At 39.4% G+C, this 13,502-nt stretch overlaps 1 protein-coding gene across 1 annotated transcript in view; it reads left to right on the forward strand.

The window, feature by feature from the left end:
• Nucleotides 1-1,605: 1,605 nt before the first annotated feature.
• The window catches only part of LOC116335227 (prostasin-like), a 35,314-nt gene continuing 23,417 nt past the window's right edge, over nt 1,606-13,502 (forward strand). The window contains exons 1-5 of the mRNA XM_039600343.1: nt 1,606-1,663; nt 3,778-3,798; nt 4,210-4,363; nt 9,742-9,998; nt 10,075-10,226. Of these exons, the coding sequence (XP_039456277.1) occupies nt 1,606-1,663; nt 3,778-3,798; nt 4,210-4,363; nt 9,742-9,998; nt 10,075-10,226 (642 nt within the window). The remainder of the gene's footprint in view (nt 1,664-3,777; nt 3,799-4,209; nt 4,364-9,741; nt 9,999-10,074; nt 10,227-13,502) is intronic.

Raw genomic sequence — 13,502 nt, forward strand, 5'->3', positions numbered from 1 at the left:
CAAACCACAAATAAAACAACAAGTAAAACAGGCTGATCTAAAGTATGATTAAAGTTCAGCCTGATTAATATAAATGTCACTGACAGTTGCTAATATATTGGAAAACCAAAATACTTACAGCAGGAGTGGTCCCGAGCCTCAAAGACAGTAAGAAGCAAGCAGAGGAGAAAAACAGAACATTTTTCAGAAACTGATTTGATCCTTAATGGCTGTGCAATCATTGTAACATAGAGTTTGCTTATGTTGTTAAATAAAGGCTAGATTTGACATTAATAGATGCCACAGATGTTGTAAAGCTGCCACAAAGCATGAAAAAAAAAAAAAATAGACGTCTCCGAAAACGTCGGAGCATTTTTGCAAATATGTGATGTCTTGATAAATCGAGCAGATATTTGAGCATTACATAGCTACATTGTCGCCTGAAAATATCTTAAAAGTTTATTTTGTGACCCAGAAAAAGTAATAAGTTTTTCAGCGGCGCTCCTCCGCCATTGCCGCGCTTACAAGTACGCACAGGCTCCGACAACCGTGGCCGATGCGATCCTCCTTTTCCCAGACTACCCTTTCTGGGTCACAAAATAACCTTTTAAGATATTTTCAGGCGACAATGTAGCTGTGTAATGCTCAAATATCTACTTAATTTATCAAAATATCACATATTTGCAAAAGTGCTTCCACGTTTTCGGAGAGCTCTGTTATCCACCCCCACACCCCACACCTACCCCCACCCCTAATGGCTGCACCTCCCGAAGAATTTTGTCTGGGCTCTTATCTCACTTATTTATTTCAAACAATCAACAGAAAATTTCACCACATAGTTTTATGTAAGGTTTTTAAGGCTGTGGTGTTAATTTTTAAGTAAAGAGCGAGCCCAGCGGCAGCAGCAACGCTTAGGCTAACACTAACTAGCTAGCAAGATTTTAAACCTGGTGCTAAACTAAGAGAAGCCACAAAATCAGTTTGAATAAGAGTAAACATTTACTCACCAAGTCAGTGTATCAGGTAAAGATCCACAGCAATGACAACAATAATATCTTGAGCTGACGCTTCTCCAGGTTTGCTCAACATATTCCATAAAAAATGCACCGTGAACATGCGGACTGATCCGAGAGGGAGGAGGACGGTAGTCACGTGGCATTTTCAAAACACATCTTTCATCCTTCCGCACTGAGAAGCAAAACTTCCAGCTTACTTAGTTTTTCTAAGTTAAGACAAATCAAATAAATGGAGTTTATCAGCGTTTTTGCATAAAAAGTACTGGTAACTTATTTAAATTGAGTTCTAATAACAAATTGATAAAAATTGAGTTCAGCCTATTTAATATTTTTAATTAAACACAATATTACATTTTACAGTGTACACACATAACCTCCTTTGAGGAGAAAAAACAAACTGATAAGGTCTGTTGTTGCAGTCTGTTAAGGAGTTGGGTGGGGAATTGGGTTGGGAACAACATTTTAGAAAATACAAGCATCACCATTTTCAACAAAAAAGCACACAGATTAACAAGCCTGACTGGATTCTTTGACAAGGCCCTCATAACAAATAGAAGTGGGTGGAGCTGAACATACTTTTTAGATATACCTGAAAGAGTTGCAGATAACAATGGCTCTCCAACAGTTTGTGTGCTGTTTCACTGTGGTGATCATTTCCTTATGCAAAGGTAAGAAAAAAGTTGAATTTTTCTTCAGATATATTCTCATTACTGAGGTTATATGTCAGGAGTGGAAGAAGTATGAGACTAATTACAGGTACAAATGTGACTATTCTAAATGTTTCACCTGGATACAAGGAAATAGTCCATTTAGCATTAATGTCAAAGTCAAAGTCACTGGACTGCCTCATGTTCACAGTGATGCACATTTATTTATTTGATATCAACAGTTTCTTCTCTATTCAGTCAGTTTCTCTCTTTTATCAAGTGCAGACATTTCATGCTCTCATGTTCCTTAGTTTACTTTGTCGTGTCTTGTTATTTTTTTTGTGATGTTGAAATTCAGCAGAGTAACTGCATATGTCACAGTAACAACAGAGGTGAGGCTGAGTTGCAGTTTGTCTTGGCAAAGATACAAATCAAAGATTAAGTAGTAGATTAATGTTTAAAGGTTTTAAAAATAGTCATCATTGTCTAAAGACCTTGGAAAGAAAAGTGTCTGGACTTCTTTAACTTTCTTGAAGATGTTACACCTCTAATCCAAGAAGCTTCTTCAGTTTTAAGAGCAAATGGTGGAGCATTCCAGATTTAAGGCCTATGGGATTGTCCCCCCCCCCCCCAAAAGGGACAATGGACCTCCTATTGTTCCTCTGCCAAATCACACGAGCTAAGGTGTGAAAATGGGTGTGGGTCACATTCAGCCAAGCTTTCAGATGAACCCACTGTGAGACCTAGCTCCACCCCATCGATGGTCACTCACAGTGTAAATAGATGGCAACTTTCTATCTGTCTTTCTACTGCTAACTAAGTTTGGTTTACAGTGCAAATTCAATCTGCACATCATTTTTGTTCATTAAAGTGCATTAAATACCTATAAGAGGTCCTGCCCTCCATCAGAGGATACTTTTGCATTGTGTCTGTTTGAATGATTGAGACTGAAGAAGTCGTCCTCAGTGTCATCATCTGATCATCCCTCAAACCTGTATCACAAACAAACAGCACCAATGAGTTTACATTAACTATCTTCTCTGTTTTTTTATTTGTCTGTTATCAGTTTTGATAAACTAAGAGTATAACATTATTAATTAATGGGTGAGAAAAATTGTGCTAACTTATTTTATAAGTTGCAGCGTAGTGAGATCATTTCCATAAATAATTTCATCGATTCACTTTCTCACAAATCTCAAAAAGAGAAGGCCCACTGCCAGTTCAGATAGAGGGGGAGGAGGTGGAGGTGGTCAACAAGTACAAGTACCTCGGGCTGTGGGTGGACAACAAACTGGACTGGTCATGCAACACAGAGCACCTGTATAAAAAAGCCCAAAGCTAACTGTACTTCCTCAGGAGGCTGAGGTCTTTTAACATCTGCAGGAAGCTCCTGAGGATGTTTTACCAGTCGGTGGTTGCTGGAGTACTTTTCTATGCTGTGGTGTGCTGGGGGAGCAACACAGCAAAGAAAGACTCATCCAGGCTGGAGAAACTGATCAGGAAGGCTGGCTCTGTGGTCGGCATGAAGCTGGACACTCTGGTGTCAGTGGCAGAGAGAAGGACACTAAAAAAATTGCTGGACATTATGGACAATGCTGGGCATCCTCTGCACACGGCCATAAACAACCAGAGGAGTCTGTTCAGTGACAGGTTGCTTCTCCCAAAGACAAGAACCAACAGACTTAAAAACTCCTTTGTCCCACACGCCACCAAACTGTTTAACTCCTCTCTGGAGGGGAGAGGGAGGGGAAGCAGGAGGACAAAGGAGGGGGGAACAACTAAGCTGTAGTGCCTCTTCACTTCACTGTGCCATACCTTTTGTGCAATACTTTTTGTTAATAGTCAATGATGCAATAGACTTCAATGCTTGAAATGTGCAATTCACTTGTATTTTTATTCCTATTTATTCTATTTATCCCCTTCGTATATTTTTTATTTATATATGTCTCTGTATTTATATATCTGTATATATATAATATTCTGCTCACGTTCTGTAACTTCTGTCGGTGCTGTGCTTTTGGAAACCGAATTTCCCAGAGGAACCCACCCGAGGGATTAATAAAATTTTATCTTATCTTATCTTAAATGGAAGTGATCACCTGGTTTAACATGTTTGTCTCTGTTTTTCTTTTCAGGTTGTCATTCAGAGCAGCCCGGTAAGCATCTAAAGGCATTTTTACTATTCTTCAGGTTTTGTGTTTTTGAGTTATTTATCAGCTGCACAGTAACTGGAAAACATACACAGCACTATGCACATTTGCTTCAGTGACAAATTTGCATAGTGCTGTGGTGTAATATCCAATATCCTGTTTTATTGAAATGGAGGACCCCTCTGTTTCAATAAAAGGGAAACTGCGACTTTACAGAGAAACTGGAGGAACCAGTATATACTATGTAAATTACATTGTTCAGACCTTCAGTTGATTTAGGTTAATCCTTCTTAAAACAACATGCACAAGAATGCCAGTACTCGTGATTTCCCAGAAGAGTGTTGTATAGCTCAGTGTTATCTTTCATCTCTGAGTGGTTTTAGTCACTGTTTAACTGTGGTCTCTTTGTTTACTCAGCATGTGGCAGCAGGGCTGTGAAGAGCAGCAACATCACAAGAGACCAGCATGCAACACCAGGAAGTTGGCCCTGGTACGCTGAAGTAAACTCTCTCTTTGGAGGGTCTCTAATCACCGACCAGTGGGTGCTGACAACTGCATCCATCACACTATTGTGAGTCACTGCTGCAAGTTTACACTTTTGTAGAATATAAACCTGAATTGAATTTACGTTATATGAAGTTACGTTTTGAAAATGTAAAATAAATGGATAAAACCTTACATTCTGTTTTTCCATTCAGACATTTTATTCTGCAAATCACCAAAACTATTTCCACTAAACTTTTCTTCATTCTTCCATTTCAATCTAATAAAATAAGCAGAGACAATTTAAAAGAAAATTAAAAACAGAAAAGTAATATTCTTGCACACAAGCTTCTTCACAGATCCCAAACCAGACGTGGAGGTTATTTCTGAGACTGGTAGAACTTCATTTTTCATTGAGCCTATTGTTTGCTTGGTTGTTACTTCTTCAGACCTCTGTTTGAATCATGAGCACATCCTTCATTTTTTCTCTCAGGTTTCAGTGTAATATTTTGATTTATTCTTTATATTTCTTTAAACTTTTATGTTGTACAAAGTCTTGAGTGACCCATAATTTCTCTTTATTTTGCATAAGAGAGGCCAGACTTTCACCTTGTTTTTCTTTGTTAAATGCTTTGTGGGCTTCATGAAGGTTTTTTTCAAGTTGTTCTTTGGATGCTTTTAAATCATTTTCAGTCCAGTTCTTGTACCTGAAAGGAGAATGTTTTTTAAAGCTCTGTATTAACCTTACAACCATACATATTAAAGTGTGTTAGGCGAGTGTTAACGTGATGGTTGCAAAGCTGAAACTTAAAGGAATTGACGGAAGGGCACCACCAGGAGTGGAGACTGTGGCTTAATTTGACTCAACACGGGAAACCTCACCCGGCCCAGACACGGAAAGGATTGACAGATTGATAGCTCATACACCTCTTATCAGCTGTATGAAGTGAATTTTATCTTGTCTATACTGCTACGTAAATTCCATAAATTTAAGGTTTTCCGACTTGATATTCAGTTTTTGTTTTTTCTGTTGAAACCTTCAATTTGTTTCCGGGAGAAGAGTACGTGCTCTCACAGTTACCCGAAGATTAAAAAAAAAAGGCTGATATTCTGATGTCGGAGTTTTCGTGAATGCAACTCAGAGCTGGAAACTCTTTTCCCTGACTGAGGTGTAAATAAACTAAACAGGCATGTTCCGACTTGGCAGATCGTTTTATCAGGCAGAAATTACTTCTGAATATTTTGAAGTTACTCTGTCATAACTGACAAATAAACAACTGAGGCACTCAGTTAACTCTGTCTGTAACTGAATGCCTCCACACTGTTTCCCTGGTGGATACACCAGACATTACGACCATTTTTACTAGCATAGGAGCGTTACCACAGATGGTTGCATCGTCCACGTCACAGGTGCGGGATATCCTTAGGCTACGTCCACACGTACACGGGTATTTTTGAAAACGGAGATTTTCCGTTTTCGTTTTAAAAAATAATCCCATCCACACGTAAACGCAGAAATGAAGGAAAACGCTGCTAGGAACATGCCAAAGCAACAGGTGGCGATATATTCCTAACCGTGTAGAAATGTTGGCCAATCAGAAGTCTAGAAGCCTCGGTGAGAAATAGTAAACAAAGATGGGGCATAGAAGCAGAACCGAGTCGTATGTGTGGAGGGACAGTAACTGTGTGTGTATATGTAAGCATTTAAACACTGCAGAGAGTACAATTAACAGTATTGTAGAAATTCATTTCACCGAAACAATAATGTGGTGCACAGTGTGATGTTAAAAAAGGCGCTGCGTTTTCTCCGTTTTCCTCGTCCACACGTAAATGCAAAAAGGGAGTTTTCGAAAATATCCACCCTGGCAGGCGTTTTTAAAAATCTCCGTTTTCAGTGACCGAAAACGCCGTTTACGTGTGGACGAAAGGTGCAAACACATAGAAAAATCTGTGTTTTCAAAAATACCCGGGTACGTGTGGACGTAGCCTTAGTGCCAAGAATCAGTCAGGCTTCAGTCATGGCCATGTCAAAGAACAGGCGGCCATTTTAAGGGGCTGTATCTGTAAAAGCAACAGCTATTGACCAAAGTATTGTACAACTAGATTGATGAAATACATAAAACAATGAAACAGATTTAAAGAAAGAAAAGAGATAATGAGAAAACATGAGTAAAGCAGAACTGATTAAAAGTAATCAGAATTATATCTGGTTTAATAAAGAAATAATAAAAATGGGTTTTCAGATGGTTTTTGATAGTGTCTGATATTAAGGAGGTCCCGATTCAGGCAGCAGCCACTGCAAAGGCCTGTTTTAATCTGGACCTCGAGACATCTACGAGCTTTCTACCAGAAAATAATTCATAGTTCCATCAATTACAGTCATTCAGTCATTCAGATCCTGAAGCAGCAAAGCAGCCCCAGACCATCACACTACCATAACCTTGTCTGACTGTTGGCATGATGTTCTTCTTATGAAATGCTGTGTTAGTTTTACACCAGAAGTAACGGGACCCAAACCTTCCAAAAAGTTCAACTTTTGTCTCGTCAGTCCATTGAATATTTTCCCCGGAATCTTAGGGGTCATCAAGATGTATCTGGTAAATGTGACATAAGCCTTGATATTCTCTTTGGTCAGCAGTGGTTTTCTGCTTGGAGCTCTTCCATTTTTGCCCAGTCTCTCTGTTTTTGTTGAACTCGTGAACTCTGACCTTTACTGAGTCAAGTGAGACCTTCAGTTCTTTAGATGTTGTTCTGGGTTCTTTTGTGACTGTCAGATGAGTTGTTGACATGCTCTTGGAGTAATTTTGGTAGATCAGCCACTCCTGGGAAGGCTCACCATTGTTGCAGTTTTCCTCCATTCGTGTATAATGGATCTCAGCATGGTTTGTAGTTTGGATTACTTTTCCACACAGGACCAGGTAGATCTGGGTAACTTTTTTTTCTCTTCGTAAATGAAATCATCATTTAAAAACTGCATTTTGTATTTACTCTGGTTATCTTTGTATAATATTAAATGTTGTTTAATGATCTTCAAACATGTCTGGGCAAACATGTCTCCAAACAAAGGCAGAAACATAATGAAGCCCAGACATGTTTGAAGAAAAAACAAAACAAAACCATAACTATACACATTTGTAAGACTGATAATTTCCCTCAAATAAACACACACACGAATTCAAACCGTAGAAGGAAAAAGCAACCCCCTCACAGGGTAAAAGAGAAAATATACTGTATTTTTCAGACCATAAGACGCACCGGATTATAAGTTGCATTTAGTGAAACAAAACAGTCAGATAAGTCAAACTTTACTCAACTCATTCTTCTTGCTTCCTCCACTTCCGTACCATTGACTCAGTAATGCTGAATTCTCTCGCAGCTGCTCTATTCCCATGTTGTTGCAGTATATTAATGACTAACCTCGTATTGTGGATGGACTATGTCAGTTGTTCTCCTGACTGAAGTTTGGTCTGTTTACAGCATCCTGCCATGCAATTGCATTTGTCCCTAACCATTGGGAACCCTCACATTAACTTTTTTCGAGTGGGAAAAAAGTTGGCGTTCATCCTCCAGCTTCACTTGTTTTTATGTTATGCTAACATAGCTGTGTCGCTAGCGATCACGTAGCGATCATTTTATTAAAGATGAAAGAATTTAGACAGCTTTTAACTCTCAGTGATGCCGCAGTGTTCGTTTGACCTAAAGCGGCGGAGTTTTGGACCCAGATTGGTCCGAGACCGCAAGGCTCCTGACTACGGTAGCCGTAATGCTCCGGCAAGCCATCAAGCGGTGCGGCTTTGTAGCTTACCAAAACATTTTTTGACAGATTTTTGAGCACCGTGTACCACATAAAATCAGTTCAGTCAATAAGCCCAACCAGAATTCATACATAAGTTGATTTTTGAGAAAATTAAAGGATTTTAAGTGTGTCTTATAGTGAGGAATATACGGTACAATAAATAAACATTTAGAATCTGCCCATAAATATATATATATATACATATATATATATATATATATATATATATATATATATGAACCTTACCAAATAACACTAAAAAATTGAATGATCTAATCTGCAGTAATTATTTTCCACTTAGAACTCTTGTCCTACTTGTTTCGGGGCTCGCAAAATTTCAAAATCCCTGGTAGCCCTTCGGGCAGGCACTCTTCAGTTTTTGGTAGCCCAAAATAAATTTAACTAGCCCGAAAAAAAACATGAGAACAATTTTTTGATGGATGTTTTGTTTCCTTTACAGTAATATACATTAAAGTATAATATTGTAAAGGAAACAAAACATCCATCAAAAAATTGTTAAAACACAAATTACAACAATTGTATGAAAATTACATATTTGGAACTGTGTAGAACATGAATCAGTCTGTGTCAGATCCTGAATCTGAAAATTTCCACTGAAATCACGGGTAAGAGGTGAGTGGAACCAAGATCGAGGCCATTTGCTTTTTGAAGTTTGCAAAGACTGCTAAATGTTGCCAATGGTAGTTCACTCTTTGGAACATAGTACACTGTTCTAAACAGCTTTTTCAGGACTTCTTGTTGTGCTTGGTTTATTTTTAGTATGTTTTTGCAATTGGTGTTTGTTCTGGGAAAGATACTGCAGACTGAGCAATAATGCATTTCTTGCATTTCTCATGGATTCTGATGGGGTCTTTCTTAAAATTACTGGTCCCAGTAACAAAGGCGCTTGTCGACTCAGATATCGAGGGAAACTCACGACACACCCGGCAGAACATTATTGTATTTACGTTGTCATATTCCAGCCACAGAAATTCTTTTGTCCATGAAACCAAAAAAGCTGAGCTTTCTTTTTGCCTCATAGTCTGATTTGTCATAACTTTTCCGTTTTGTGGTCGGCTTTTCTTTGGCTGTCCCTTCTTCACCCTGACCTGTCTTATTTGGCTCTGCAGAACTAAAATACCTGCTTAAATCCTGCTGTTTTTACACACGTACTTACATAACGGTCGGCGATTCTCTGCACAATCAACCTCTCACATGTTTAAGCTTGCTGTGGGAGATTTCACTTGTCACGTTTGAATAGTAGCTAATGAGTGATGATGCCAGAGGAATTGGTGCGCAATTAATCTGTCACTCACCAATCAGTACTGCCGCTCACTATACACAGTTCGCACGATCGCAAAGTGAAAGTGAAAGCCAAAAAAAAGAAGAAGCGCAAATTCAAACTCGATTTCACATATTGACAGAGGCTCGTCGATGCCAATGACATAATTACCCAGCTACATTTGAGAAAGAATGGAACAGCATTGACATATATTTTTCCTTCCTATGATAGCCCGACGGGCAGGGCTGAGTTAGATTTTGGTAGCCCGACTGTTTATTAGCCTTTTTAAGTGATTATTGTAATTATATTTATCTTGGTGTCACATTTAATCATCCACTGCTCTAAAAATATCCTGTGTGTGTGTGTGTGTGTGTGTGTGTGTGTGTAGTGATTTCAGTAGCATAGAGGTGTATCTGGGCCGCCACAGCAGGTCAGCTTCAAACCCAAATGAAGTAAATCGGACAGTGGTCAACTTCACCTGCCATCCTGAATTCAACTCGTCGACTCGTGAGAACGACATTTGTCTTCTGAAGCTGTCGGCTCCTGTGAATTTCACAGACTACATACAGCCGATCTGCTTAGCCTCAGAAAACAGCACTTTCGACAATGAGACCAGCAGCTGGGTCATCGGTTTTGGTGACGATGGTAAGTTATAAAATATTTATTTTCCTATACACATTTGTGCTTAGAAAGGCCTGATCTATGAATTCCCTCCATTTAGGTAATGATTCCAACACCCTGCAAGAGCTAAGAATAAAAATAGTGGAAAACTTTAAGTGCAAATTCATCTATGAAGACTACTTTAGGATCGCCGTTGTGACAGAGAACGAGATCTGTGCTGGATTCGAGGCTGGAGGCATTGATCCATGTCAGGTAAACACATCTTCTTGTTTATTTGTCATGTAATCTGTTGTTGACTGTCACAGTGATAATCTATTGCTTTTATTTTGGTTTATTGTTTTGCTGTAGTTGTCCTAAAACTGCATATTAATCGTTATTTTCAACAGCTAATTAATTTCCCACCATCAAACATAATAGGACATGTTTATACCATGAAACAACATCCTTTAATAATTTTGTGAAAACTTCTCTTTATGGCAGTGGTTCCCAAACTTTTTTTGCTGGGCCCCCCGTGTATGCCCCCTTATACAATAAAATCTTCTCGCCCCCCGCTAAAAAGCAAAAAATGACAAATCTGGTGACTTTTGTTGGTGTTTTCCTGAGACCTGACGATGTCCTAAAATGTACACCGTACTTGTGGGCACCTCGCACATGCCAAAGCGCTCACAGGCGGCAGATCGTCCTCAAGTAGCAGTCTCCTGCTGTCAGAGCAGAAGATGGTGACCCCTACGCGGCCAAACTGCAAATGAATCGCGCATGAGCAAAGTCGCTGCTCCCGCCCTGACTGTAGCGCAGTCAGTTCTTGTTTTACGCGTACTTTTTGTGGATCACAAGGTTAAAGACTACTTAAACACACACACACACACACACACACACAAAGTAACTCCGCAAGCGTGCCTACTTCGGGTCACTTTTTCTGGTACCAAGCGCAGATAAAGGAAGTGGGTTGGAATTGTGACATTGAAAAAAACAATCATTTTTAAAATAATTTAATTTGTAGTTCTAAATATATTTTAAATGCATTTAGGGTTTGTTTGTTTTTTACTCACTTTATGTCTCTTTCATGATGTTATTTATCTCTCCAACAACATAGGTTACAATTACATAAGCACGACCAATTACGCAAATTGGGCGATGATGTCATTTAGCGACTTCTAGCGACCTTTAGGACAGCCAATAGCGATTTTCCTTACTGAGGAGTTGGCAACACTGCCAACCACACACATCCATATTTTGCTTTTAAACTCCATGGCAGTTTATTTGACACCTAAAACCTTATGTAAACAATGGAACAAATAAAAGTAAACAGCAATAAATTACAGGTAGCAATAAAATAAAATACTACCTCTTTTAATTAACAGAAAAACAAACCATCTTTATGGTGTAATTATTTTAGATGTAGTTGTTTTTTTGTTTTGTTTTTACTTTGTAAGAATATTCAACATTGCTATCAATACATTTTTCAAAATAATGCCTCTCTGTGCAAAATGGTTTTAAAAACATAAACAACTGCGGGTACTGTTTGTCCATGATATGGACAGCCTAGCGCGTGCTCTTGAAGCAGGGGAAACAAATTCTGTCAGTGATACCTACCTTGGATGAAGCCAAAGGCAAGATATGTTTCATCATATTTTCTAGTCTTTGGTTTGGAAACATATTTGGTGATGCTTCATCTGAGCTCCGTCAAAAACCTGTCCATTATGCTAACAGTGTCCAAGCATTCTTTTCTTTTCTTTTTTATTCATACTGTGCCCCCCTTGCAATGGCTCTGCGCCTGGTCTGGTCTAAAAATTCACCAAAAGCCGAAATGTGGAGCTGTCTGCTGTGGGGACCTGTTGTTAATTATGGAAGGCCAGGAATGAATGAATGAATTAAGTACACCATTAAATAATTGTGTCAATAATTATTTAAAATTGGAATTAATTAATGAAGTTAATATTTAAATAATTAATTAAATGCCCATTCATTTCATTTAAAACATTTGATACTTTATTTATTTCTTTATTTCAAATTTTAATTAATTATTGGCACATGTAATTAATTATTTAATGATGTTTTTATTTAATTCATATTGGCGGTCCTGACCCTGGGCTGGTCTTCATGAATTAATCTTATCTGTCAGCCTCACACATCAAACTCAGGGGGCGGGGGTTAATACTGATCGAGTCAAAAGCATTGCAGGACCTCTTATAGGTATTTAATGCACTTTAATGCACAAGAATGATGTGCAGAATGAATTTTGCACTGTAAACCAAACTTAGCAGTAGAAAGAAAGATAGAAAGATGCCATCTATGTCCACTGTGAATGACCATCTTTGTACAGAGGTGGTGGCTTACAACACCAACTGTCTGCCATCTATAATCCAGGTTAGAGATCCCTTCCCAGATGTCTTAACATTCAGTGACATCTCGAGTCCTTTGACCTCAGTAAACACATGATAGGGTGGGGCTCACCTGAAAGATTTGCAGAATGTCACCCACACCTGTTTTCACACCTTGGTTGGTGTGATTAGGCAGAGGAACAAAATGGGGTCCAGGACCCTCTTAGGGACACTCCCAACAGGGTTTATAAATCTGGAACGCTCCACCAATTGCTCTTAGAACTGAAGAAGCTTAAAAGATGAGAAGTGAAACGTCTTCAAGAAACTTAAAGAGGTCCAGACGCTTTTCTTTCCAAGCTCCTTAGACTATGATGCCTATTGTTAAAACCTTTAAACATTAACCTATCACTTAATCTTTGATTTGGATCTTTGCGAAGACAAACTGGATGACTTCTTCAGTCTCAAACATTTAAACAGAGCTCTGCTTCAAGATTAACATGCAAAGTACCCTCTGATGGAGGACAGAATCTCTTAGAGATAGAATTTAATGCACTTTAAGAATCATGTGCAGATGTAATTTCAGACATGTAATTTTATATAACCCTTGGCTGCTGCTGCCAACCCTTGGCTGCTGCTGCCAACCCTTGGCTGCTGCTGCCAACCCTTGGCTGCTGCTGCCAACCCTTGGCTGCTGCTGCCAACCCTTGGCTGCTGCTGCCAACCCTTGGCTGCTGCTGCCAACCCTTGGCTGCTGCTGCCAACCCTTGGCTGCTGCTGCCAACCCTTGGCTGCTGCTGCCAACCCTTGGCTGCTGCTGCCAACCGGAAGGTCGCCGGTTCGATCCCTGGGCTCTCTGTCCTGGTCGTTGTGTCCTTGGGCAAGACACTTTACCCTACCCTACCGCCTACTGGTGTTGGCCAGAGGGGCCGATGGCGCGATATGGCAGCCTCGCCTCTGTCAGCCTGCCCCAGGGCAGCTGTGGCTACAACAGTAGCTTGCCAGCCATTCCAGATATAAATTATACTTTATACTCTTGGCAGCTTTCATCCGTTTTGCATGTTTCTTTAGCAACAAGCAAAATACCAGTAACAATGCGCGTACGTGTGTGTGTGTGAAGTGATTTTAGTAGCATTGAGGTATATTTGGGCCACCACAGCAAGCCAGGTTCAAACCCAAATGAAGTGAATCGGATAGTGGTCAATACTGC

Source organism: Oreochromis aureus, linkage group 3 (genome assembly GCF_013358895.1).
Source record: "Oreochromis aureus strain Israel breed Guangdong linkage group 3, ZZ_aureus, whole genome shotgun sequence".
Lineage (NCBI taxonomy): Eukaryota > Metazoa > Chordata > Actinopteri > Cichliformes > Cichlidae > Oreochromis > Oreochromis aureus.